Source organism: Sporobolomyces salmoneus (genome assembly GCF_050403485.1).
Source record: "Sporobolomyces salmoneus JCM6883 DNA, S_salmoneus_JCM6883_v1_ctg36, whole genome shotgun sequence".
NCBI lineage: Eukaryota > Fungi > Basidiomycota > Microbotryomycetes > Sporidiobolales > Sporidiobolaceae > Sporobolomyces > Sporobolomyces salmoneus.
The window spans coordinates 92,950-118,389 of NW_027481127.1; the positions used below are offsets into that span (position 1 = coordinate 92,950).

At 52.2% G+C, this 25,440-nt stretch overlaps 9 protein-coding genes across 9 annotated transcripts; 2 read left to right on the forward strand and 7 right to left on the reverse strand.

Moving 5' to 3' along the window:
* Positions 1–9: 9 nt before the first annotated feature.
* Positions 10–2,621, reverse strand: JCM6883_002594 (uncharacterized protein; the record flags this gene model as incomplete). Its single annotated transcript, XM_076633287.1, has 7 exons — positions 10–726; positions 789–1,139; positions 1,212–1,437; positions 1,506–1,856; positions 1,933–2,067; positions 2,135–2,221; positions 2,293–2,621. The coding sequence occupies 7 exons, from the start codon at positions 2,619–2,621 to the stop codon at positions 10–12; spliced, it is 2,196 nt and encodes a 731-aa protein (XP_076486739.1).
* A 366-nt stretch (positions 2,622–2,987) lies between these two features.
* Positions 2,988–4,676, reverse strand: JCM6883_002595 (RNA recognition motif domain-containing protein; the record flags this gene model as incomplete). Its single annotated transcript, XM_076633288.1, has 5 exons — positions 2,988–3,366; positions 3,443–3,670; positions 3,761–3,897; positions 3,969–4,505; positions 4,575–4,676. The coding sequence occupies 5 exons, from the start codon at positions 4,674–4,676 to the stop codon at positions 2,988–2,990; spliced, it is 1,383 nt and encodes a 460-aa protein (XP_076486740.1).
* A 115-nt stretch (positions 4,677–4,791) lies between these two features.
* On the forward strand, positions 4,792–5,868 carry DPH5 (diphthine synthase; the record flags this gene model as incomplete). Its single annotated transcript, XM_076633289.1, has 4 exons — positions 4,792–4,926; positions 4,993–5,117; positions 5,170–5,439; positions 5,505–5,868. The coding sequence occupies 4 exons, from the start codon at positions 4,792–4,794 to the stop codon at positions 5,866–5,868; spliced, it is 894 nt and encodes a 297-aa protein (XP_076486741.1).
* Positions 5,869–5,978: 110 nt separating this feature from the next.
* On the reverse strand, positions 5,979–8,037 carry RIT1 (tRNA A64-2'-O-ribosylphosphate transferase; the record flags this gene model as incomplete). Its single annotated transcript, XM_076633290.1, has 11 exons — positions 5,979–6,097; positions 6,165–6,215; positions 6,278–6,780; positions 6,837–7,048; positions 7,108–7,323; positions 7,393–7,426; positions 7,484–7,526; positions 7,590–7,633; positions 7,689–7,752; positions 7,807–7,892; positions 7,952–8,037. 11 exons carry the CDS (start codon positions 8,035–8,037, stop codon positions 5,979–5,981), a joined length of 1,458 nt encoding a protein of 485 aa, XP_076486742.1.
* A 176-nt stretch (positions 8,038–8,213) lies between these two features.
* Positions 8,214–10,603, reverse strand: JCM6883_002598 (uncharacterized protein; the record flags this gene model as incomplete). The annotated part of the gene is made up of 11 exons (XM_076633291.1): positions 8,214–8,557; positions 8,627–8,693; positions 8,757–9,084; positions 9,148–9,192; positions 9,252–9,334; positions 9,397–9,634; positions 9,703–10,011; positions 10,078–10,148; positions 10,207–10,319; positions 10,378–10,502; positions 10,593–10,603. The coding sequence occupies 11 exons, from the start codon at positions 10,601–10,603 to the stop codon at positions 8,214–8,216; spliced, it is 1,734 nt and encodes a 577-aa protein (XP_076486743.1).
* A 385-nt stretch (positions 10,604–10,988) lies between these two features.
* Positions 10,989–13,627, forward strand: JCM6883_002599 (beta-N-acetylhexosaminidase; the record flags this gene model as incomplete). Its single annotated transcript, XM_076633292.1, has 15 exons — positions 10,989–11,168; positions 11,227–11,312; positions 11,372–11,704; positions 11,775–11,818; positions 11,877–12,085; positions 12,156–12,261; positions 12,342–12,451; positions 12,513–12,722; positions 12,798–12,847; positions 12,906–12,928; positions 12,995–13,046; positions 13,115–13,136; positions 13,198–13,316; positions 13,380–13,481; positions 13,540–13,627. 15 exons carry the CDS (start codon positions 10,989–10,991, stop codon positions 13,625–13,627), a joined length of 1,734 nt encoding a protein of 577 aa, XP_076486744.1.
* A 139-nt stretch (positions 13,628–13,766) lies between these two features.
* On the reverse strand, positions 13,767–18,313 carry JCM6883_002600 (uncharacterized protein; the record flags this gene model as incomplete). Its single annotated transcript, XM_076633293.1, has 15 exons — positions 13,767–13,905; positions 13,966–14,078; positions 14,147–14,379; positions 14,440–14,896; positions 15,068–15,188; positions 15,318–15,843; positions 15,903–16,062; positions 16,118–16,179; positions 16,244–16,307; positions 16,367–16,465; positions 16,529–17,592; positions 17,656–17,944; positions 18,005–18,040; positions 18,139–18,151; positions 18,231–18,313. 15 exons carry the CDS (start codon positions 18,311–18,313, stop codon positions 13,767–13,769), a joined length of 3,459 nt encoding a protein of 1,152 aa, XP_076486745.1.
* Positions 18,314–18,812: 499 nt separating this feature from the next.
* Positions 18,813–21,960, reverse strand: SEC1 (Sec1p; the record flags this gene model as incomplete). The annotated part of the gene is made up of 14 exons (XM_076633294.1): positions 18,813–19,222; positions 19,291–19,564; positions 19,635–19,890; positions 19,949–20,037; positions 20,116–20,199; positions 20,263–20,329; positions 20,394–20,567; positions 20,634–20,776; positions 20,857–21,036; positions 21,090–21,217; positions 21,292–21,381; positions 21,448–21,657; positions 21,742–21,864; positions 21,930–21,960. The coding sequence occupies 14 exons, from the start codon at positions 21,958–21,960 to the stop codon at positions 18,813–18,815; spliced, it is 2,259 nt and encodes a 752-aa protein (XP_076486746.1).
* A 945-nt stretch (positions 21,961–22,905) lies between these two features.
* JCM6883_002602 (DEAD/DEAH box helicase) lies at positions 22,906–25,265 on the reverse strand (the record flags this gene model as incomplete). Its single annotated transcript, XM_076633295.1, has 4 exons — positions 22,906–23,722; positions 23,783–24,844; positions 24,908–24,989; positions 25,226–25,265. The coding sequence occupies 4 exons, from the start codon at positions 25,263–25,265 to the stop codon at positions 22,906–22,908; spliced, it is 2,001 nt and encodes a 666-aa protein (XP_076486747.1).
* Between the last annotated feature and the right edge of the window lie 175 nt (positions 25,266–25,440).

The following is a 25,440-nucleotide window of genomic DNA, read 5'->3' on the forward strand; positions in this document are numbered from 1 at the left end:
AGTTGGGGTCTAAGCATTGAGCATGTCGACGAGGACTTGGTTGATCGAACCAGACTTGATCGATTCGTAAATCTTCGAGACACTTGAGCCGATGGTCGGACCAGGCTTGCCTTCGAAAACGTCTCCCCTCCTTGCTTTGACTCCGACGGTCTCTCGAACGAAGAGATAGAGCGCTTTGTTGCGACCAAGGTATTGGAGTGCGGGTGCTTGCGAAGAAGGAGTTGACCAGAACGAGTCACGAATTTGACGAGTGAGCGCGATTGCGGTTTGAGCTGAAGAGAGTTTCCATTCGTTGAGGGAGAGGAGGGGATTCATCGAAGCCGAACCGGCGGCGACGATCGAGGGAGAAGTAGAAAGGTGTTCAACGACGGCTCCAGTCGCTGAGGAGTAGGCGTCATGCCAACGGGGCTCGAGATCGTAGGAGGCGGTTTGGTCGAGTCGTTTAGCGAGGGCTTTCTTGACTTTCGAGACGAGAGCGTCGAGTTCAGATTCGGTCGAGAGGAAAGCACCAAAGTGTTGACGGAGAGATTCGACGATTGAAGGGTTGTGAAGCTTCTTGAACTCGAATTCCATCGCTCGGAGATCGATCGCTTGAAGGACGCAGTAGAGATGGGTCGCCAATAGGAGGCTGAGGACGTCGTTCGCTTCCGAGGTCTTCCTAGCCGAGATGAGCGCCAAGCTGTTGATAGCTTGGTTTGCCATCTCTGCAGGTTGAACGTGAGTGCTCTGCAAGCGCCAGGAACTGTCAGCTCTGATCGTCAAGATACTCGAAAGCGGGCCAGGCTCACGACAGGGTTTGCGAGGAACCCGAGCTCCGAGGTGTAGGCGGCGGCGGCGATATCGCATCCCTTTCCGTGATAATTCGTCGAGGGGTCTTCGGCGGCGAGGCAGGAAGGAAGTCCTCGGTTCATCGAGCAGTTGAGGAGTTCGGTGAGTTGTGCAAACGACATTTTGCCAACTTGTTGTAGTCCCAATCGAGTTTTCTCGGTCGCCGATGTGACCGCAGAAGCCATGAAATTGCCTCCGTGCCAAATAGTGTTGCCCTTGACGTCGATGAGAGGGTTATCGGTAGTTGAGTTGATTTCGGTCGTGAGCACAGAGTGAGAGTGAGCGAGATCCGAAGTGATAGGTCCGAGCCACTGCGAACGGGGGACAAGCAACGTATCAGTGTCACGCGCACTCGTTGAGAAAGGAGAGAAGGAGATACTGACTTGAGCGGAACAACGGAGAGGGTAACGATCTTGCCTCAAAATCCCTTCATCCGCTTTCACGTCGACTTCCTCCTCGTTGTGAATCGCGAACCCACTCCCTTCAAGGAGAGTGCGAATGTTCCTCGCCACCTCGATTTGTCCCGGATGGGGTCGTGTGATGTCGTGACAGAACGTCGAGAATGATCCGACGTGACCGCACATGGCTTCGACAGTGAGAGCGGTAGTCCTGGATGACGTCGAACGCAGTGTCAGCTCAGGGTTATGTGCTCGGTAGTAGTGTTCGGATATACTCACGCTTGAGAGAGAAGATGAAGGAAATGACTATCGTGCAGAACGATGGAAGCGAACGATGCGGAGACGGCGGTACCGTTCAAAACGGCGAGACCTTCCTTCGCTTGTAGAGAGACGGGAGTGATGTTGTACAAGGCGAGAGCTTCGGGAGAAGGCAAGATCTGCTCGCGACCTTCACGAACGATTCGAACTTTGACGTCGGGGTGACCGGTGAGAGCTCCAGCGATATAGGAGAGAGGCGAGAGGTCTCCACTTGCTGAGATCGAACCACGGAGAGGGATGACGGGGAGGATGTCGTGATTGATCAAGGCGACGAGCGTTTCGAGAACAGACCATCGAATCGCAGAGTGACCACTGCAGAAGGTGAGTGACGATTGACGTTTCAGTCACGCGCTCATCATTGCGATAGGAGAGCGGGTGCGGGACTCACCGAAGCAGAGAGTTGGCTCGAATCAACATACTACCACGAACGACTTCGAACGGCATCGAGTTTTCGAGTCCTCGACCGAGCGTGAACGAATCGAACGAGGTCGGGAGAACTCCACAGAGTTGGTGCTCAAGAAGACTTTCAGTAGCGAGTCGAGGTCAGCGTGGAGCACACGGCACGCCGAAACGAAACAAGGGAAGCTTACGATTTCTGAAGGGCGAGAGGGTCTTCAGTTCTGGTATCGGCGGATCCTCCGAACCCAGTAGTGACACCGTAGACAGATTGTCCGAGTCTGTGAGAAACGTAGAGGAGGTATCAGCTGTCTGACACTGCTGGGAACGAACAAAGGAAAGGGAGACTTACTTGGATTGAAGAAAGGCGACAGATTCGTCGATACGTTGACGAATCTCTTCGGCTTCACCTAGTCGTACTTCTTTACCTTTACGAGCAGCAGCGACCACCTTTCCAATCGTGAGACCGTATCCTGACAACTCGACTCCCGATGAATGATCTTGAAGAAGATCGGCTGCGAGATCGGTTTGAAGGGACGAGGAGGAAGGTAGGAGGGATCCAGTCCCATTGATCTTGCCATTGATTCCTTTGTGGTTGCCGTTCGAGAGGTACGAAGTTGAATCGGAAGAAGCCGAGGTGGAGCTCCCGTTCAAGTTGACGATTTGTTTAATAGCTTGCATAGTCACGTTCAAGGGGAAGAGACGGGCTAGAGGTGAAGTCGAAAGTGAGAGTAGAGAAGAGAAAGAGAGAGCACAAGCAAGGAGAAGGAGATTGGGAGGAACGGCGAACGGCGGGAAACCGAGATGAATGGAACGCGAACAGAGCGAACGGATTGCCGAATCCCATTCACCTGACCTACGCACGCGTCCCCTGCTGCGTTCGTTCGTTCGTTCGTTCGGTCCGGTATCGGTATCGGTCCTACGGTCCGGAGAGAATGCTTGAGCAAAGGGAGAAACGATCAACCGACGGGAACTCGACTGAACTGAGCTCAAGTTCTTCCTTAGCACTGCAATCAGACTGACTACACCTGATTCCCAACCTCATCTCTACTTCAATCGATCCAGTAAACTTCCGCCGCTCGTATTCGCAGCACCTTTTCCTTTCCCGCTCGCCGACGTCGCTTGTCCCAACCTTTCTGCCAATGACTTCGGTCCAGATGGAATAGAACCAGCAGCCTTGCTCCCTCCTCCTCCTCCAGCTCCTCCGTTGACTCGTTGTAGAAGACTGACAGGTGCTTGAACTTGTGCTGCTTGCGGAGGTACGACTCGTCCAGCGAAACCGTTCCTCGTGGGACCACCTCTGCCTCGCCTCGGTCCAGAGGGTACGTCACTCATGTCGACATCCATCGATTCGCTAGCCATAGTCACAGCAGCGACGGGAGGTTGAGAATTGTAAACTTCGTCAATCATGTCGGCGCGCATTTTCCTGCAATGTTTAGATTTCCTTACAGTCAGCTCGAGTCCACGAAAGACGAGAAGACTGTAAGAGCACGAAAACTCACGAAGGGGCAGGAGCAGGTACGACAGGAGGAGCGATGGTTGCGGGTCCCATTCGAGCTCGACCTCTTCCGCGACCAGCGTTTCCACCTCGAGGTCCACTGGGAAGCGAGGGAGATGCAGGTGCTGAGGAAGAAGAAGCGAGAATCGGAGGGAGAGGAGGAAGGGCGGGTGGGAAAGGAGAACGTGGGACGTTTTGGACTTTGAGCGGTCTTCCGTCGGCGATAGCTCCACTATTCGTTCGCACCAGTTGTTAGCATATGTTGAACACACATGCGGGATGAACGAGGTCTTGTAGAAGAGGGAGAGGCGAAAGCACGTACTCTAGTTTGTGACAAGCAGTTTTCGCATCATCGTGACGACTGAAAGTGATTCGAGCGATCAAGATGTCTCCTTCTCGCGCACTCTTCTCGTTGACGATGAAACAATGCTTGATCTCTCCGTACGAAGCGAACGCCGTCTACGATGGATCGAGTAGAGCGAGAGTCAGCACTGTGAGAGGGGATGCATCGAGCAGAACATTTGACTCACTTGTACATCCTCCGCACTCGTACCATATACCAATCCTTCAACCTGAACGACGAATCCAGTCTCTTCGAATTCTGCGATTTTGAATTTCTCCTCTCTGTCCTGCTCCAACTCTTTCCTCAACCTCAACTGTTCTCGCCTCTCCCTCTCCAGTTTGACTTTCTCTGCTCTCAGTACCCTCAATCGTTCCTTGTCTTCTTGTTCGGATTGCGCTTGTCGATTCGAACTACCTTTGATTCCCACTCGAGAGATCAGATCGTTTGCGGGCGGCGCAGATTGATTCGCTGGAAGAGCTGAGGATGAAGGGACAGGGTTGGAAGCGGTGGAGATGAGGCGTTGAGGGGCAGGAGTTGCGTCTCCGAACGGTCGCAAACTTGCCGATGCGACGGGTTTCGCGCCAGGAATGATGCTGGCGACGTGGGACACGTTGATTGTCGGATTGTAGAGGTCTGAAGTAGTTTCGAAGAGATCGTTCTGCCACTTGCCGTTCGAGGGAGGAGGACCATTGGAATTTGCGAGCGAGTTGGCGGAGTGAGGTCGCTATCGACAGCAGACGCGCACAGAATGAGTCAGGCAGAACCAGAAAAGACCTCGTACGTAATCACTCACTTGATAAGGGGAAGCAGACTTGTGAGAGAAGGAAGAGTTGTTGCGATGAGGTTGAGGTCGGTTCGAGCCGTTTCGAGCGGGAGGGAAGGAGAAGGAAGCCATCTCTCTGTCTTCCGTTAGAGTACGGTAGTTCCTAGACGCGAGTGGATAGTCGAAAGTGAGTGGTAGAAGGGAGAGAAAGGGTCGATCACCTTTTCAATCTCTAAACCTCAACAAGATGCTCTACTTGGTCGGACTAGGACTTTCAGACGAAAAGGATGTTACAGTGAGGGGTCTTGAAGCTATCAAGGGAAGTGAACGGGTCTACCTCGAGGCGTATACCTCAATTCTCGGAGTCGGGAAAGAACGACTTGTGAGTCCCTCTCCTCGCCCTTCTGGCTACCTTGGGAACTCACGTAGATTGTCATGATTCGGATAGGAAACTTTCTATGGCAAAGAGATTATCGTAGCGGATCGAGATATGGTCGAAACGGAATCGGACGAAATCTTGAGAGACGCAGACAAGGTCGATGTTGCGTTCCTAGTGGTAGGAGATCCGTTCGGGTGAGTCCCACCTATACTCCCTCGGCGCGTGAGCTGATTCGGTCTCATGTAGAGCTACGACTCACTCAGATCTCTTACTTCGCGCCGACGCCCTCAAAATCCCTTACACCGTGATCCACAACGCATCGGTGATGAATGCATGTGGTGCAGTCGGACTAGCACTCTACAACTATGGTCAAACCGTCTCGATCCCCTTCTTTACCGACAACTGGAGACCGGATAGTTGGTTGGCTCGAATTCGTGAAAACTCGAAATTGGGCCTTCACACTCTGTGCTTGTTGGATATCAAGGTGAAGGAACAATCAGAAGAGAACCTCGCAAGGTGAGTACCTTCCTTTTGACCTCAGGGGGGCGGAGGAGATGCTCACAATCTATTGATTTTGGCAGAGGTCGCAAAATCTTCGAGCCTCCTCGATTCATGTCCGTCCCTACCGCAATCTCCCAACTCATGTCCCTCCTCGAAGCCGAAGACGAATCGACATCAGACCCTTCCTCGCCCGAATCCCTTTCCCCTTCGACAACTCTCGCAATCTCCCTCTCACGAGTCGGAGATCCTTCTCAGAAATTCGTCTCCGGTACTCTCTCTGAGCTGAGTCAACTCGGTGAAGAAGACTTTGGAGGTCCCCTGCATTCTTTCGTCATCGTCGGTAGGAGGTTCCATGCGCTCGAACGGGATTTCGCTGCGAGGTGGAGCGTCAACAAGGAGACTTGGGAGAAAGTCAGTAATGAGGTTTACGCGGTTAGGGATTAGGTTGTAGCTAGTACGGGACTCTGTGGATATCGGTGTAACATTACGAGTGACGAGCGCGACAGAGCATCAACTCGAGTTCAATAACTATAATTCCCGGCTCGCTGAAAGGGCTACTTTGTTCTCCTTATCAAGTATTCATTGACTCGGTTGAGGACAGCTCGAGACGGGTTGATAGAGGGAAAGGCTTCGAGAATCCATTGAAGTCGAGATCGAACGAGATCTTTCGAAACTGCGAGATCAGGGTTAGAGTCAGTCAATCGATCAGCGCGTCGGAGGAGTCTGGCAAGTACGCTCACTAGACGTAGGAAGACTGGGCAGAAGAGCACCGTCGTTGTCGTACAAGCGCACTATCGACGAAAGCGAATTAGCTGGCTGCTCGAATCAACATGCGCAGACAGGAATAACTCACCGAGTAAGATCAGAGCGACGGCGACTCCCAAATCGTTTGCTTCACTCTGAGTATCGCTTGGTCTCACGAGAATCACCACCTCTTGATCTTCTTTGATCCCTGCCGAGGCGAGCTCGATAGTTTGTTCGAGATTGTTGAAGAATGTGTTGTATCCTGCCTTGCCAGGTTTAGCCATAAGGTCGAACGGGTTCGCTGGCTCCTCCGATGACAACGGTGGTGGTAGAGTCTTCGTTGCGGCGACCGAGACTGAGAGGGATATAGGAGACTGGTCTGTCGGCGGATCAACAGCGAAAGCCAAGCTGATCCGTGTCTTTCGTATCCGAGTAGAAGAGGCGGTAGATGAGGGGTTCGAAAGGGAAGTAGAAGCGAGATTCGAAGAGAGTAAAGTTTCGTCGAGGATGCGAGCGATGATCGAATCAATTTCTTCTCGAGATGCTGAAAGGATCTCGTCGGCATGGTCCCAGAATACTTTCGGTGTCAAGCCTTTCGACCAAGCTTCGTGACTGTATAACATGCAATTGAGCTTGACTTCTTGTCTCGACCTGTAAGACAGACTTACTCGTCTCCACTCCCTTGAACATAGGTGAACCCGCGCGCCCGTTCCATCCCGTCAGCTTCTTCCGCGAGCTTGCTTGCACTCGCGCAGATGATAGGGTAGCAACCGGAAAAGTCGGATGCGACATGTCGAGACAGGCTTGACGAAGGAGATACGAAGAACGGTCGTAAGGGTCGATCGAGAGTCTTCAGCCCCTCCAAGTCATAGGCAGAATTCTATCGAGGGGATGGAGTCAGCGATGAGCCTGGCGTGAGGTAGGTTCAATGCTACTTACGGCGAGATCTTTCGCCCATTTGTCAATTTGCTTCGCGATTTGTGCATGCTCAGACGGTCCCACCGCTTGAGGTGAGGTGTACAGTATCCCTTCCTTCTCCCAGTCCTCCTTCGATACGCTCGAATTCGAAGGATCGGGCGAAACGAGCTTCATTCGAGCCGCGTTCAAAGTTGCGCACCATAGAGGGACCGTCTTTGATAGTGCATCAGGGAATCGCTGCATTTCGAAAAAGACAGTCAATTGTGCTGCCACTGAGGAAGGGAATGAGCAGACGGAGACTCTTACCTTTCCCCGACGAGTCGAATCGACGAGAACGATGCTGTTTCGAGATTGAGTCAATAACATCCGACGAGTTTCCTTTGTCTCATGAGCTCACCCTTTTCTCTCCTTGATGACGGGCAGTAGAATGAGGTTCACACCTATGTCAAATGCGAGAGTCAGCTCAAAAGTCAAACCTTGTTTGAAACGATTTAAGGCCTCACGTCTCAGGTTGAAGTCGTGCTCGTTCGTGTGCCCATCTGTTGATCTATCGAACAACCTCAGCAATGCGATCAAGAGGAGCTAGAGGGCATGCAGCTCACTTGAAGTAGGCCCGAGGAGTTTCTTCAGTCGGTTTGACGTACCAGGCTCCCGCTCGCTGATTTGCTATAAGCTCCAGAGGGTCAGATGCGTTTGAAGACGGCATAGTTGCGTACTCACGGATCACTGGGAAGTCAGGGTAAGCCGTCGAGACTTCATCGGAGATGAATTCTGCATCTGCCGCAATCGAGTGTAGTCGATTGTAGCTGCCCAGAGAGAGTCAGTAGCAGCATTAGAGTTACTGGCGGGTAGGTGGGAGGCTCACGTGTCTCGTAGCTGGCCGCGAATGATCCCTCGATCAGCTTGAAGAGAATCTACAGCTTGCGGGAAGATCAGGGTCGATCTGTCCATAGCTACTGGAAGGTCGAGTTTGAGAGGTGCGGAGAACGCTGGAGGAGTCGGCGAGCGAGATTGAGTGTGGTGAAGGAAGTCAAGAGGAAACAACTTTTCGCAACTCTCTCCAGTTGACATTCAGACTCGAGACAATGCTTGCAAAGAGGTTGTGAGATGACATTCAGAAACTACATTCACGCGAGATCAGCCGTTGAGATCCTGTCCTTCTTCCAATTTCCCTGAACTTCAGGTCGATCTCCTCTCGAGCTTCCTCCTCCGTCTCGCCTGTTGTCCCGCCTTCTGTCTTCGTAGCGATCCCTTCCGCCTCCGCCACTACTTCGGTCATCACGTCTTCGATCTCTGTCTCCTCCAGAACCTCCAGCCCTTGACGATCCTCCTCCTCCTCGATTCGAATCGTCCCTTTCCCGATCTCCCGCGTATCGTCGAGTCGACGAGTTGGCTGCTCGGACCTTCATTTCGTCGAGAGTACGACTTTCTTTCGCGAGCGGATCAACAACAGAGTATTCGTCGATATTGTCTGCCGGCGAGGAAAGAAAACGGAGTCAGTTCCGACGTCGGAAGCATGACGAGGAAAGTCTCGACTCACGTTGATCGAGAGTAGCATCTTTCCTGAACTTGAGAGAATGCGCAGAAGCTGCCGCCCAGAGATCAATCTAGCGTGCGAAGGAACAATCGTGATCAGCGTGATCAGAAGAGATCGAAAATTCCCGGCTCACATCATCATCATCCTCTAGCTCATCGTCGTTCAAGTCGATACCATGAAGCTTCTCTCGCCTATCCGCTTGGTCCTCCTCTTTCGGTTCCGGTGCGCTCTTCGAAGAAGCTTGACCCAACTTTTTCCTGAACCCGTCCAACGCGCTGAGAACATCGGCATCGTCATCCACCTTTCGTTTGCCTTTCGAGACTTTCGAAGAAGGTGCAGTCGCAGATCCGGCCTTGAGATACTTCTCTCGTTCGAGTTGGAGGAGTGAGGGACCGGATCGTTTCGGTTTCTTCGACTTCTTTGCCTCGTCTTCGTCTGAATCAGCAGATTTGGACAATTTCCTACGAGGGTGAAGTAATCTCGTAAGCGGATGTGGCTCCGCAGACTGAGAATGCGCGACCTACTTGAGTTCAGCTTGCACTTTCGCAATTTCCTCTTTCCGTCGCTCGCTACAGCAGAACACGACATCGTCAGCTTAACACGAGCCAGTAGCCAGATACAAACTCACGCATCACTCTTCGGCGCTTTGGACTTGAGGGCACGAGCTTCCTCCAACTTTGACGAAGACGAAGGTTCAGCTCGCGAGCGCTTCTGTGGTCCGAGTCGATGGTCAGCACTCATCTCTGGCGCAACGACCAGAAAGAACAGCTTACCTCTTCCACTCCTTTGCTATTGTCGTCTTCAGCTCGTCGCTTTTTCGGCGGAGGAGCTCTCATCTCTTCGTTCATGAAGTCAGCGGGTAGAGTCGCCGAAGTCCCTCGATCGTCGATCACTTTCGCACTCAATCTTCCATCGTTGACGACATCGTGGGCAGACTTGAACTTCGTCTTGGGAGCAGAAGCGTCGAGGGGTTCTTCAGCATCTTCACCGAAGGAGAGTAGCGCTTTGTTCCTGCAAAGTCGTGCGAGAGTGGGCTCGTCAGCCTGGTACTACGCGAGTCAGTACTGAGAACAGCTCACTTGGTTCCCTTCCTCTTCCCCTGTTCCCTCTGTTTCGCTCTCTCGATTTTCATTTCCCTCTTCGCTCGTTCCTGTTCTTTGCGTTCCTGCGCCGTGATCCTCGGTACAATCTTTTCTGGTCCATCCTCGAAAGGATTGTCCATGACTTCGACACTCTTGATGATCGGTGCGTAGACGGGTCGATCAGAGTTGGGTTCCAGTTCGACTTCTTGTAGTTTCAAGACATTGAAAAGCGTGTCTCCCGTGATTCGTCCAAAGATGGTGTGCTTGTTCTGTAGCTCCGGTGTGTTGTCGAGCGTGAAGAAGAACCTGTCAGGTATAAGCATGCATGAGTATTGAAGCAGAACTCGAGAGAGGTCCGAAACGAAAACGCACTGCGACATATTACTCTTCGTCGCCGGATCACTGGCCATCGCAACCAGTCCACGTCGGTTGAATTTTAGTCGCTGTGTGTCGTGCGTCAGTACTGCCTCGCAATGAGCGTACAGAGGGAGTGGAACGGACCTGATTCGTCTCAACTTCGAAACTTCCTTCGTCGTAAATACAGTCATCATCGCCGCCAATCTGAGCAATGAACCCTGGTACAATCCGATTGAATGGCACTCCATCGTAGTGTCCTGTGCGAGAACTAGTCAGCCCAACAGCTGAGTTAGGGGGAACGAGAGACGAACTGACCTTCAAGACAGAGCTGAACAAAGTTGCGGACAGCCTTGGGGGCCTCACGTTTCCACAATTCGATGAGTACATCTCCCAAGCTCGTCTTGAGGACGACGAGGCCGGAAGTGATCGGTTCAGTTACTCTAAGAGATGAAACGATGTCAGTCGAGTATAAGCGGTCGAGGGCCGACACTGAAGCCCAGGGTGGCTCGGGAAGGATTCCAGGAACTCACACAACCGACATCAGATCTGGCAAATGGGTGGTCGAAAGTTGAAGGAAGATGAAGTTCGTTCGTCTATTTTCCACCTCTTCGCCAACTTGTCGAAGTCGCCCTGATACTACGGTTACCTTAGCTCTACACGCCTGCGAGCTGCGCCTCTCTGCCGTCAAGCACCGTTCTCTTTTCGGCTCCCCACCTGCAAAGTCTTCTCCTCCCTCCGGCTCAAAGTCTCGGGCTCTCTCCCTACAGTGTAGACTGACCATTCGGAAAGAAGTGAACTCAGAGGCGGAAGGGAAGCTCTGTAAGCTGTGAAGGTTTCCTTACTTTCCCTAGACTTTCTCTCCCTTCTTATCCAAATGCCTCACAGCGAGGGCTGACCAGCTTTTTACTCTCGTGCACAGCTCGAATATGCTACTAGCCCTTTGTGTGACGCTCTTGCTCGCGCTGACGACTGCACAAACTGGGAATGCGCTTTGGCCGAAACCTCAGTCTTTCGTCAATGGCACTACCCCCTTGAGACTTGCACCTACCTTCGATATATGGTACTCGCCAGCTACGGGACGATCTCCTCAAGAACCGCCACAGGACGTGAGCCGATTGCCTGCCTTCTGGGGCGTCTTCTGTGACTTACCTTGAGCTTGTGTAGCTCGCACGAGCTATGAAGAGAGCCCTCGGGCAGATCACGAAGGACAAACACCGCCGCCTGAACGTCGAGCGAGGTGAAGATGACCGGTAAGTCGCAGTCGGTAGTTCAAGAAGCTAAGTGAAGCTGGAGACTTTTGTTCCGACAGATCTGGCGTCGAACAGTCGGTTGCCCTTGATCGACTCGAGGTGGTCTTGATCGCATCTAAAGTCACGCCTGCTAGTATCAGCGAAGAAATCAACAAACCTTACTCTGAACTGAACGAAGCCTACGAATTATCGCTCCCTCACGATTCAACCTCTGGCGGCAAGATTGCGATTCTTTCCGCCAACTCGACACTCGGTCTCGCGCGAGGTCTTCAAATCTTCACCCAACTTGTCTACTGGCTTCCGGGGTCTCAGAACGAAGGGGGAGGAGAAGGCATCCTGTATATCCCAAACTCGCCTCTTCACGTCCTTGACGAACCTGCTTTCGCTCATCGGTAGGTCTTGGTTGGCGCCGATTCGGATCCTCTATTAAGTGCTAAGCTAGCGGACTCTGCTTACGTCTAGGGGATTCATGCTCGACACTTCGCGCCATTTCTACCCCGTCGCAGGTTTGTTTCTCTCTCATTCACCATCTGAGCATGTCTTTCACGATTCGCTCGACTTCAGACATTCTACGCACACTCGAGACGATGGCTTCCGTCAAACTCAACGTTTTCCACTGGCATGCGACGGATTCTCAGTCTTGGCCTCTCGCCGTTCCCGCTTTCCCCGACCTTGTAACAGACTCGCCAGACCGAGAAGGTAGCTACAGCGCCAAAGATATAGATGAGATTGTCGAGTACGCGGGTGGTCTCGGGATCTCAGTCATGCTCGAAGTGAGTCTTCCTTTACGTTCTGAAAGGAAAAGATCTCAGTCACCGACGCCGCATTCGTTGGACTCGATAGATCGATATGCCCGGACATACAGCTTCGATTGCTCAGTCTTATCCAGACTACGTCGCTTGTCGGGACTTCCGGCCTTGGAGCAAATTCTCGGTTGAGCCGCCAGCAGGTTCGTCCTTTTGTGGACTTCCGAACTTCCGCCACTCCTGGTAGGACCTCTGGCTGACTGTGTCCGGACCTCCATGTCAGGTCAACTGAAGCTAGGCGATCCTGAAACACTCGAGTTCGCTCAGAGAATGCTTGCGAGTAGTTCGAGTCAGTTTCCGAGCAAATACTTCAGCACCGGCGGAGACGAGATTGTAAGCCCGACAGCCGAATGTACCGAGCGCGATGAACTGACCACAGGTCTGCTGAATACAGAACGACGCATGCTACCAAACGGATCCATCGACCTCAGCTCTACTTTCCGCAAACAACGCAACTCTGAACGATCTCCTCTTCAAATTCGTCAACGGTACACACGGAACACTTCGATCAGTTGGAAAGACTCCGGTAGTGTGGGAAGAGCTTGTGCTCGGTCGAAATCTCCCCTTGAAAAACGACACGATTGTGCTGAACTGGATAAGCTCGGTGCGTTTCGGAATGTCCCGAACGTTCGTAGGCTCACGGCGGCAACGCACATTTTGCGCTATTTTGCGTCCGCAGGAGCACGTGAAGGAGGTGGTCGAACGGGGCTACCGAATCATTCATGCCGCGTGAGTCATTTCTTCGTTCATCGCGGAAGCAAAGCTGATGCGCCCCATGAGTACTCAGATCCAACTATTTCTATCTCGACTGTGAGAACTGATCATTCTGCTCCTCAACTACTGAGCCTTGACGCTGAACCCCTCGTTTGAGAGCAGGCGGATTGGGAGGTTGGCTCGGAAAAAACAGCGCTGGCAATTCTTGGTGCGAGTGAGTTCAGTGCTCGTCCAGATGTCTATTCGACTCGCTTGACCTGACTGTCACGTCGGCCGCCACAGTCCTTACAAAACGTGGTCAAAGGTATCAATCGCCTCCGTTTTCGAGAAAGTTTGCCCACGCTGAACGTATCTCGACGAGATAGATCTACTCCTTCGATCCCTTTCAAGGGCTCGGAGCATCTCAATACGATCAAGTCCTCGGAGGAGAAGCCCTCGCGTGGTCGGAGCAGATTGATCCCACCAATCTGGACTCTCTTGTTTGGTCAGTTCCGCTTCTTCGTTCTGCCTTCGCGTGATTCGTCCCGCTAACACCACTTTGTTGCAGGCCGAGAGCCGCTGCCGCTGCCGAGGTGTTCTGGTCAGGAGGTAGTCTGCAAAATGGCTCAAGGGATCTGGGCGAAGCACTATCTCGTATTCATGACTGGAGGTGGGTCTATCTTCCCTCGTCTCTCCCTGCATTTCATCTCAAGCTTCTTCATGTCTAGGTATCGAGCGGTGAATCGGGGAATTCGCGCTGCTCCTCTACAACCTCACTGGTGCGCGTTACGGCCTGGGTCTTGCGATCTCGAGTAGCAACGTCTCCATTCAACTGTACTGAAACTGCGACTTCGGGTATTGCATTTGAGGCAGAGAGCCAGAGAGTGAAACAGAAAAAACGAGGAACCAAACTATTTACGGTGAGAAATGCAGGCGAGAACGGAGAGGGGTATTTCTAGACTTCGGTAGCAAATTCGTCTTCACGTTCCGATTTTCCAGTCATCTTTTGACCGATCTTGCGGAGTCGATCCTTCATTCCATCTTTGGCCCAAACTGCACTGCGAACCGGAGCGAATTGCATCTTTCCTCGGTGCCTACAGAACGGATGCGAGTCAGCGAGACAGCCAGCAGACAGAGGTCGGAGAAAGACTCACCGTTGCTCGAGAGCCTTCTTGTGAGCACGGTCGATACGTTTTTGTTCTTCCTTGTCGACAACTCCATCATCGTTAGCGTGAGCGTTGTTTTCAGCCGCTTCCGCTTGTCCCTCCTAGCGATTCGATCAGGAAGTGGTCAGCCGGCGAACAATCTCCTAGAAAAAGAAGGGAAGAAACTCACGATGATATCGTATTGTTCGAATTCGTGTCGAGCAGTTTGAGTCGTCGCGTATTTCTCGTGATCGCTGTCAAGCCCCGAATCGAGCATGACGGTTGTAGTCAGCCATCCGACGATCTCGTAGTCGTGAGTCTTCTTGGTTTGATCGGAGATGTAAAGAGCTTTGAGGTGTTCGGAACCGCAAATGATCGGAAGTCGGACTTCTTTCGGTTCATCGTCGACCAAGTCGGCAAGCCCTACAGAGCGACAGAGACGTCAGCTAAGACCGAGCCTATAAGAGAGGAAGGGGAACTCACAAAGCATGGCGAAAGCGTCAGTCTTGTTACCGAGAGGGCCGATTTTCACTTTCGATCCTCCGTAATCGAAGTAGAGGGCAGAGCTGTAACGATCGTAGGTGGGGAGACGGATGTCGTCCTCGACGTTCCATTGTAGTGCACCATCCGAGAGAGTTTCGGCATGTCGAGACGAGATCTTCTCCTTTGCCTCAGAGGTCGAGAGAACGAGTTTCTTTTCCTGCCAGTCGAAGTCGGCATTTCCGACGGGTTCGACCTTGACGGGCGCCGTGACACAGATCGTGCCAGTATCCCATCCTGAGAGTTCTTTCGGTAGAGACATTTTGACGCCTTTGAACAAGATCGAGATACTGATTTTGCCGAATCCGACTCCTCCTTCGAGGCGGAAGAGTCGGGTAACTTCCGACGAATGCGCGAGAATCTCCTTCAATGGGAGGTTGACGATGCCGAGAATGGGATCCTGTGAGGCAGAAGGCAGTTTGCGAATTTACGATCGAAAATACCGGCGATAGTGGGAGGATTGAGCGAGATGGACAAGGCTGATTGCATCAGCTCTTGCTCATAAATATCCAAGAGCGTAGTCGAGAGGCATAGGACGTCAGGAGAGGCCGTGGAGGGGAGAAAAACTCACATGTTCACGCAATCGAGCATCTCTGACGACAACTCTGAGCGAAGTTTTGCGGTAGTCACGGATGAACTCCTCGTGTTCCGCCTGATAGAACGGTGCGGACGTGTATTGTTTTGTACGAGTCCTATCGGGAAGTACGGAGACGTCTCAGTACCAAGTTCGGTAAGAAACTTCGAGAAATTCATAAAAATTGCGAAAGTTTCCCTCATCATGCGGAAACGATGGCGCTCGAATATCAGAGCACCAGACTTACTTGAAGACAAGGTCGTCGTTAACGACAAACTCGCAGTAAGCCGAAGGAAGGTTATCAGCTTGTTCCGCAGCGTCGTCCGTATCTTGTCCACTTTCTCCTTCGCGAGACTTTCCAGAAGCTCCCTTGAGGTTTTGACGTTCGAGATTGAGAATGTTGTGCACCGTGACCGAGAGAATTCCAGAAGGGTAGTTCGGATCGGGAGGAGTTCGACTGACATCGGCTTCTTCAGGAGTATCGACCGTGTTCGTTTCGACCTTGAGTTCGGGGTGATCTTGGAGTTCCTTCGGGAGAGAGTGATCAATGCCTTGAGCGAGTTTGAGAGCGGGGTTGAGCTTGGCCTTTTCGAAGTAAGCGACGCTCCAGGTGAGAGTTCCAGCCATCGCGTCTGCGTCTTCGAATCCCATGAGCTTGTCGACTCGCTTGTGTACCTTGTTGGGTTCGAGCATGAGATCGGTAACGCTGATGTTCGTTCGTCCGACGAGATCATCGGCAGACATCATATCCGAGTCCCAAAGTTGAATCGAAACTGTCGGCAGAGACCCTTCGTCAATGAAGATCCCTCTCATAGCCCAGTGACTCACTCACGCTTCTCATCGGCACGAACTTCATCGTCGGTCACGAGGAGGAACGTCGTTTGTTCCCAGACAGGGTTGAGATCTTTTTGAACAACGCGAGTCGAGAAGAGCGGTTTTCCGAATTTCGAGTAGGCAACGACGACGTAAGGATCGCTCGTACCATTGTCGTCCTGTATGAGAGGCGTCAGTGCTGTACTGTGACGAGGGAGGGAGTTTCGGGCTGACCTGAGCGCTGAGTCCCTCGGCATAGTGAATCGTAATCATGAAAACACCAAGAGCCTTCGTGTCTGTCACACCCGCAAGTAGAGCTCAGCGTACCATTCCATACGTGAAGAACAGGATCGAGCTTACCTCGCTTGACGCCATCTCCAGAGATCATTTGAGCAATGTTCATGGTCATCGATTTCGGGGCGCACTGCGGATCAAGCCTGTGTCAGCGACTGCTTGACGGATGGTGGAAAACGAAAGACATACATAGACAGAGGTAGCAGCAGCGATCGAAGATTGGACGAAACCACTGATGAGAGGAAGATCGAGAACGTTGGGGAGTGCACGAGTCAGAGGAATGGCAGACTGTGAGTGCGAGGAGCAAACGTCAGCTGCATGTCATGTCCGAGTGCGAAAGAGGGAACGTACAGCTTCGATCGCAGGAACTCCCATCAAAGTGAAAGTCACGTTTCGGATAAATGGAGCGGCGGCGACGAGTTGACAACGAAGACGGACGGTACCGACGATCGATTCGACGGCAATCCATAGAGGGATCGGGAGATGGAACAAGTCGTGGACTCCGAGGAAGAACTTGATGATGAGCGAAATGTTTTCTCCTTGCAACTTTTTCTTGCCGGGAGGAGCGAAGTAGGCGAACGAGATCTCCATGTTGACGTAATCTCCAGTTTGATCCTCGTCTTCGGGACTCGTTCCCTCTTCTTGAAGAATATCTTTCGATTTTTCGAGTTTCTTCTCCTTCGCTTCCTCCTCCTTCTTCTCGCGACGATTCGGGTCGAGGGCAGCTTCACGATCTCCTTGGTCGATCCATTCTTCCTTCGGGTAGTCGGGGTCAGTAGGTTGATCAGGGAGAGCACGGATGTTGAGGATTCGGAAAGCGTTTTTGCCGATCGTGAAATCTTCGACTTTGACGGCGTCGATGAAACCAGGAAGCGAAGCTTGCATAACGTCTTCAATCATATCGACGACTGAAGTGAACATATCGGGGTTGACGAGGGGCCAGACGACTTTCGTGAACGAGTTGAGCCATTCGACGGATTCAGGAGTTGGAGGAGCGAATTGTTCTCCACGTTGTTCGTGCATCTTCAAGCGAATCCGTTCCAGTTCCTTTTCGATTTTGCGAATGACGATACCGTGAGCGAGGAAGATTGCGACTGCGGCTCCTCCGATCAAAGACGAGCGGAAGACGAACGCAGTCGCTCCGGATCGGAAAGCGACAAAGAACCAAATGACTCCGAGGAATGCGATGATACCGAGAGCGTAGGCGTTGATAGTTTGCTTGATCGACGAGAGAGAGCTGAGATCGACGGGAGGAGGCATCGGGTGGAAGAGGATGTTTGAAGGTTCGATCGGTGCGGGAGTGACTCGCGAAATGGGAGCATTGTCGTTCGCGTTCACGTTCGTCGACGGTCCAGGAGCGTCCTTGTTTGCCGGATCGAGGTTTTCACGGTTCATGAGCTTGGGGTTTTGGAAATCTGTTCATCAGGGCCAATTCAGCACGAGTCGCGAGAAAAAGGATGAGAACTGCTCTCTGTCACCTTCGAGTTTCGCATCTTTCACGATGACATTCTGTCCCGTGACGGGATCGTAGACTTCTCGCTCTCCCTTCCTTTCGAACTCTTTCGCGTTGGGCTGGGTGGAAGCTCTCGCTTTCTCCATCATTTCCTCTTTCTCCTTCGCACCGTCCGACTTTTGCTCCTCCGCCCTCGTTTCACCCGCTCCGGTTTTTTTGAGCTCTTCATCTCGTAGCCTCTGGTGTTCTGCCTCCTCTCGCTCTCGTCTCGCCTTCAATTCATCGCCTTTTGCCGAATGATCGACTGTTTTCGCCTATGAGAACGGTTTAGAGTCAATGGTTGCGCTCGACGCACGTTTTAATGGAGGACTAACTTGTTGCTGAGCTAGGAAAGCCGAAACCGTGGGAATCTAATTGACGAGAATCAGAACGAATTTCGTCAGACCGTCTACTCACATATCACGGGCTGTTCTCACGAAGGCATGACAGAGCAGAGTAAGTCGCTCACCTTGTTCTTGTCACTGTCATCGTAGGCAGACGTAGCGAGTTCAAGCGGTCAGCGCGATTCGGTCGAGTGAGCTCTTTCGGCTAGAGACTCACCTGTAACCCTCTCCAGCTACATGAACCGATCTATCGTAAGCCGCGCGATCTACTTGAGGTAGATCTGGTCGACCTGTGCTCATTTCGTGTCGAAGCTGTCGTTGATCGAGGTGCAAGAAGAAGGGATGCGAATGACGTTGGCCAAGTTACGAGTGATTTTGACTGCGGAGAATGAGTGAATTTCGTACATACGTTGCAGCGTGTCAGAAGTTCACGAAGAGCGTGCTGAATCAACCGTCAAAAGGGAGCGAGAAACGGAAGATTACGAGAGAGTCTGAGCTTTCCTTCTTTTTCTCTTCTCGCTTCGCACGGCCGCCAGTTCATCGCTTGGCTGAGCTCTCGGTAGAGCACAAATGATGGTTATCTCTCGTCCGAAGGAGTATGAGGTGAACGAAGAGCGGTCCCGTCAAGAGAGCCTGCAGATAAGGAGGTAAAGAAATGGGTACTTTCCACAATCGATGTGAAGCGGGAGGAACAGAGAAGACAACAATGGAATGCCGCAAGAAAGGATTCTGTGGCAAACGAACGAACAATGGATGGAGAGGACGAAAGGAGTCGAAAAGTGTCTGCGATGCGTTGCGTCTAAACGAGACGTTTGAGGAATCCCTTCTTCTTCTTGATCTTGGCAGGACCATCGACGCTCTCTCCTTGACCCGAAGCGATACTCGGTGCTGAACTTCTCGAAGAAGGTTGTCCGTTCGAAGCGGAAGACATGGTCGACACTGTCGAATTGCGATCCGACAAGGGTCGACCCATCGTGTCGACTGAAGCTCGTGCGGAGAGCTGAGGTGGTGGTGGAGGCGGGGCAGAGATCTTCTGTAGGAAGCGATGGTCGAAGGCTTGTTGAGGGATCCCGGGAGGTCGTGGAGGGAACTGTTTCGATCCGTTCTTGACGAGAGATTGATATGAAGTTCCGGTGTGTTGACCGCTGCCTCGGTCCAAATTCGCGAGATCGGCGACGAAACTTTGGGGAGTAACGAGATGAGTCGTCCCTGAAGTCGAAGAACAAGCTGTGTGAGCCTCCGAAAACTCCGAAAGGAAAGAACTAGAAACGACTAACCTAGGAAAACATCCTTGTTCGCAGCTTCCGACACTTTGTACACCGTTCGTACTTCAGAGTACGTCGCGCCACCCGCAACAAAGACGAGAACTCGCTGTCTCGATTCGTTCGTCGTCTTCTTCCCTCGAGTCGAAGTCGTCCATTGAGGTCGAGCACTTCGAAGGGATCCGGTCGTAGGGACTGCTGATTGGCTCGCTCGAGACGAAGACGTACTCGCGGGTGCATCTCGTACGTAAGGGAACATGCTTTGATCGAGCGTTCCAGCGAAATGTTCCTGTGGCCAACCTCACTTATCAGTTCTCCCATCACAACGAGAGTAGGACTGATGAGAGAAGATTGCTCACCTCGAGCATCGATTTGAGCGCAGGTTGATACCTCGAAATATCATAAGCGTCTTCTTCAGGTTTCTGTTTGAAAATAGGTTTCCGCTTCTTGCCCGAATCCTTGTCGACGTTGACACCGAGGTACGACAAGTTGTTGACTGAGTCCATTTCGTGAAGTGCCAGGCGGGCGTGTTGGTATAGGCGCTTCTTGTCTCCTTCCGGAACACCATCTCGATGCATAATGTAGAGTGCAATGATTCGTAGTTTGTCGGTAGAGCTATGAGACAGCGAGTCAGTATTGCGTGAGATCAAACGAGGCGGTGCGGAGAACTTACCTAACACCTCGATCGTCAAGCAGAGGAACCATTTCTTCGACCAAAGTTTTCGGTGACTTGCCTTCTGGAGTGACACCGGTAGCGCAGCACTGTCAACTCGGGAAGGTCAGATCATCTGGGTTCAGTGGCGCAGAGCAGAGCAGGAGAGAAGGATCGGGAAAACGCACCTGTTCGACACTCGCAGTAACAGGAAGCTTCTTCTTCTCGAAAAGTCCCATACATTTTTCCGCCATTGTCAAGTGGAGCGAGAGCTGTTCAAGGGAATTCGCTCCGTCAGTCTCAACTTCTGGCACTGTTGTCGGGACAAGGGTTACCTTTTCTTTGACCTCTCGAAGCTGAGGCAAACTCGCCAACATGTCTTTCATATCGTTCAAACTCGTCCTAGCAACGTCGCGAGAGAGCTCAGCGGCGAGTCTCTCAATCGAGAAATGATAGGCAAACTCACCCATCTCCACCGAAAGTTCCTCCATGTTCTCCCGCGTAAGCTTTGAAGTCGGCGATAAGTTTATCGAGAGCGTCCTTCATATGCATGTGTCTCACTTCGCACCATACTTTATCGTCATCGTCGAGGATTGCTTCCTTTTCTTGAACTGCGCCTTGTTCGTTTGTGAAAACGTATCTGCGGCGTGTTTTTTTGTCGAGTCAGCCTGAGAATTCCCGGGAATCTTAGCCGACTTGAACTCACCTGTACTTCCGACCTTTCTCGACATCGAGAAGATCGTTACACATTGCTTGATAGGTGAATTCGTGAAGTAGAGGAGCGTAGAGATCCATTGACCGATCCGTAATGAACAGAACACCTCTTGGTCTCGGTGGGTCGGCAGCAGGCTATAAGTAGAGTCGAGGGAACGTTAGCCGGTCTGTCAATGCGGAGAAAACTCAGCGAGAAAGGGATTCGAGAAACTCACGGGGAAATTGCTGTTATCTCTCGCATAAGCGTCAATCTCGAGCTGAACCCTCTCTGCTAATCTCTTCCCGATCGACTCTCCGACGACGACTCCAGGACCCAGAGACGAATGGAAAGAATTCGGTGGATTGTAGTATCGGATCAGAGGATATTCTCCAAGGGTCGCAAGCGAGTTGACAATCTAACAGTCGAGGATCAATCACGTGTCCCCTCAGAGAGAGTTTGGGAACTCACTGATCGACTCATCCAAGCGATATCGTCCTCCCATCTCATCATTCCATCTTCGGGTCTGCTTTCGGGAGGACCGTAGAGCGACATGAAGGTGTGAGGAGTCTTTGTCGAGAACAATCTAGGTTCGAGAGCTGAACCAGAGAATGGAGGAGAGTTCGTCAGCTATCGCTGGACGGGAGAGTCAAGGAACGAAAGGGAAACGCACGATGGAAATTGATATAAAGCTCTTTCAATCCTTGCAAGTATTGTTCCGGTAGCCCATCTGTCAGGGTCCCAATGAGAGCATCGTTGATACCTGCCCTTTGAAGTATGATCAGTTCTGCGTTCGATCGAAAGAGAGAGAAAGCTCGAAAGAACTAACCATCCATGAAATTGATATAAGCTGCCGCATACTTCGGAGGTTCAGGAGCAGCAACCGGTACATTCTTCTTCGAACCTTTCCCGTTCTGTTGTGGTGGATTCGGGTTGTAATCTCGTAGAACTAGTTCAACATTCTGACTTGTCGGCATCAAGAGGTAAATTGCCGCGAGTCCTCTCTGAGGGTTTCGATGATGAGTGATCAGGTCGACCTCTGCGCATCGTATAGTTCAGTCTCAGTCAGCTTTTGTCGTATCTAGGGAGTGAGGAAGGGACAAAAGGAAACTCGATGACACACGCTGAATTCCCTCTTCGAGCACGTCGTACGTCGTCAAGACGCTGTTGAGCATGCTTTGAGTGTATTGATCTACGATCAAGATCTTCCATCTCGAAGGTACAGACCGTAGCGTGTCGAGGTAACCTGAGAGATCGGCAAACGAGATGATCAGTTCGAGTCGAGCGAGAGGGCGAGTCCTATGGACGTACGCTGTCGTATGAGCTGCAAGAGCGACGACATCCTTGATATAGGCGAAAGAAAGCCGAAGAGTCGGAAGCGCGTGAGTGATAGACAGAGTTCGGGAAAGCGTTTCCGCGCTCGAGACATTGCGCTCACGGCGACGAGCAGCCTTTCTCGCTCTCTCACGCAGGACTCGCTCGTGTTCTGACAGGCTGCTCGGAAAAGAAAGAAAGGAAAAGGTGTTACAAGCGGGCAGCATCTAGAGTATAACTATTAACAACAGAGGTAATCAGGTGAACAAAAACTGGGGTTGTGCAGCCAAAGGGGAGGGAGAGAGGGGATTGGAAGAGGGTAGGAACAGAAAGGTGGCTTCATGAAGAGCAGGATTCGACCTAGACGAAAGAAGGAGAAGATGTCAGCAAGGCTCGCGAATCGGAGTAAGTGAGAGTGAAAATTCGACTTACTGGTGGAGTTCTCAGCATTTCCGGTTCAGAAGAGGGTATCGCGTCTATAAATTGATAAAGGGTTGCTGCTGAGAGTCGAGACCGTGTAAAGCGAGTTGGAGGTGACGAAGCCGAGGGGTGAAGTTTCTGCTCGAGAAGAAAACATCAAGCGAGAAGGTAGGGGTTGTTGGGTGGACGTTTGCTTGCGGAGACGCGTCTAGGAATGCGAAGAGTGTAGAAAGGCGAGGACTACCAATCAAGGTATCCGAAGGGAGGGAGAGGAGCGCGGCGTCTTGAAAGAGGTTGAGAGTGGCGAGAAAGCATTCGTCCAGCGATTGAATCTTCTAGTTTGATGCGTCGATGGCGAGGCGGAGAGGGTGCAGTAGTTTTTGAAAGAAGGGAGAGTTGAGGACGTTCTGTTGATAGTATCGGAAAGAGACACAGCCCGAGAATCGAGAGTCGAGAGTCGAAGGAAAATCACAGATGAAGAAAAGGGAAGAGGCGAAAGGTGAAAAGAGTCGAAAGGAAGGTGAGAGTCGGAAAGAGAGTCGGAGATGAAAGTTTAGTACCAGGCCGAAGACGATCCTCCTCCGTACGAAGCTCCACCGGCGGGAGCTCCACCGTAACCTCCGTAGGATCCCCCTCCAGCACGAGGGGGTCCTCCGTATCCTCCACCAGCGGAAGCACCGAATCCAGCAGCCGAAGGACCAGAGTTCCATCCACCAACTGAAGATCCTGCTCCACGAGATCCAGCGAAACCTCCAGCACGAACATCGCGGGAAGCTCCGGTGCGACCGCGCCCACCACGTCCTCCACCTCGTCCCCCTCCGAAACCAGTCGATTCCCTCGCGACGGCTTCGAGCCAGGCGGGAACGTCTTGTTTCGCTTCACGGAGAAGTTCGATCAAGTCGCGAACGATGTTCTTGTTTCCACGGTTGAGGAAAGCAGTCGCGGCTCCAGTGTTACCGGCACGTCCGGTTCGACCGATTCGGTGAACGTAATCGTCGATGTCGGAAGGGAGATCGTAGTTGACGACGTGAGTGACGTTGGGAATATCGAGACCACGAGCGGCGACGGCGGTTGCGACCATGACTGGGGTCCTACCACTGCGGAAGGTTTCGAGAGCAAATTCACGTTCGCGTTGAGTTCGGTCTCCGTGAATCGAAGTCGCTTGGAAGTTGTTTTGAGCAAGGAATCCTTCGAGGAGATCAGCCATGCGCTTCGTTTCGACGAAGACGAGGGTGAGTCCACCGGGAGGGAGAGCGAAGAGGATGTCGAGGAGGACGGAACGTTTGTCGTCGTCTTCGACGTATTCGATCTTTTGAGTGATGTTTTCAGAAGTCGAACCGACACGACCGACGGAAAGGAAGATGTAGTCCCTACGAAGAACAACGGATCAGCTGACGATCATGAAAGAGACAACGAGGAAGGAGGCTCACTTGAGGAAATCACGAGCGAGCATTTGAATCTCACGAGGGAAAGTAGCCGAGAACATGAGAGTTTGACGATCCGTAACGTCGGGCATGTCGGCTTGTTGAACGATACGACGAATTTGAGGTTCGAATCCCATGTCGAGCATACGATCGGCTTCATCGAGAACGAGGTAACGAATGTTGGCGAGAGAGATCCTTCCTCGTTCCATCATGTCGACGAGACGTCCAGGAGTCGCCGAAAGAAGATCGCAACCTTGATCCATCGCGCGGAGTTGAGATCCGATGTCGGCGCCACCGTAGACAACGGCGGGACGAACCCACGAACGGTAGGCGAACTTGCGAGCTTCGTCGTGGATTTGCGAAACGAGTTCACGAGTCGGGGCGAGGACGAGTGCGGTAGGGTAGGAGATACGGTTACGACCGTAACCTCGGTTGTTTTGAGAAGCGGGGCTGGGTCGAGGACCTTCGGTGAAGAGAGCAGAGAGAATCGGGAAGAGGAAACCTCCAGTTTTTCCGGAACCGGTTTGAGCGCAAGCCATCAAATCGCGACCTCCGTTGACGATCGGAACCGAGTACTTTTGAACAGGGGTAGGAGTCTTGTAACGAGCGAGAGCAATGTTCTCGAGAAGATGAGAGTCGATGGGAGGAAGGAATTCGGTGATGGGTTCAGGAACTTCAGTTCCGGTCGCTTCGACGGGGATGTCGGCGTAGGCGTCAAAGTTGATTCCGGTACCTTGAGAGTTTCCGTCTCCAGCTTCACCGAAAAGGTCCTTCTCGATGCGAGGGTTCTGAGGTCCCGGGACGTGTTTCCCGTTTTGCCATGAACCGTAACCATCTCGTCCTCCGCCGAAGCTACCTTGCCCTCCACCGTAAGATGCTCCTCCTCCTCCTCCTCCTCCTGCGCCTCCAGTCGACCATCCTCCTCCAGGCCCACGAGGGGCACCAAAGTTGGAACGAGGAGCCGAAGCAGTGGGAGCGGGAGAAGCTCCCCAGTTTTCAGCGGGACGGGGAACGAAGGCGGGAGCTTGAGCGTTGTAAGTTCCGACGGGAGGAGCCTCAGGAGTGACACTGCATTGAAGCAAAGTCAGAACTCATTCGAAAGGAGAGAGGAGAGAGAGAGAAGAGGCTCACGATGCTCCAGCTTTCCTCATGTGAGGAGGAACATAGGCCGAACGAGTAGGAGCGTTTCCTCCGCCGTTAACCGAGAGAGAGCCTTTTATAGAAGCGCGTTTGAAAGTAGAAGTGACGGTCGTGACGCAGCGTGAAGCATTTTCGAGTCGAGAAATGGAAGAAAAAGAGAGAGGGGGAGAAGAGTATGAAAAAAACAAGTGGCGCGTCGAGAGAGGGGAGGGAGAGGGGTATAGGATCAAACAGGTTAGCAATCTGAATCTGTTTAGACTCGTCCAGAGACTCCCAGGGACGTGAAAGAAGGAGAGATGAGGGACGTACCGAGTTTACTCTCTAATCCAGTCGATTCATTTGCAGACATTGGCTAGTGAACGTGTGTGTTGATGTTAGGTACTGTAGTTGTATAGAAGCGTGCTTTCTGATAGTCGAAGCAGCTGAGGGGTTGGGGTAAGGAGAAGGAAGCACTTCGAGAAAAAAAAAAGTCAACTCTCACGAAAATTCGCTAGAATCGCGTGAAAGCCACGCAAGGACGGTCA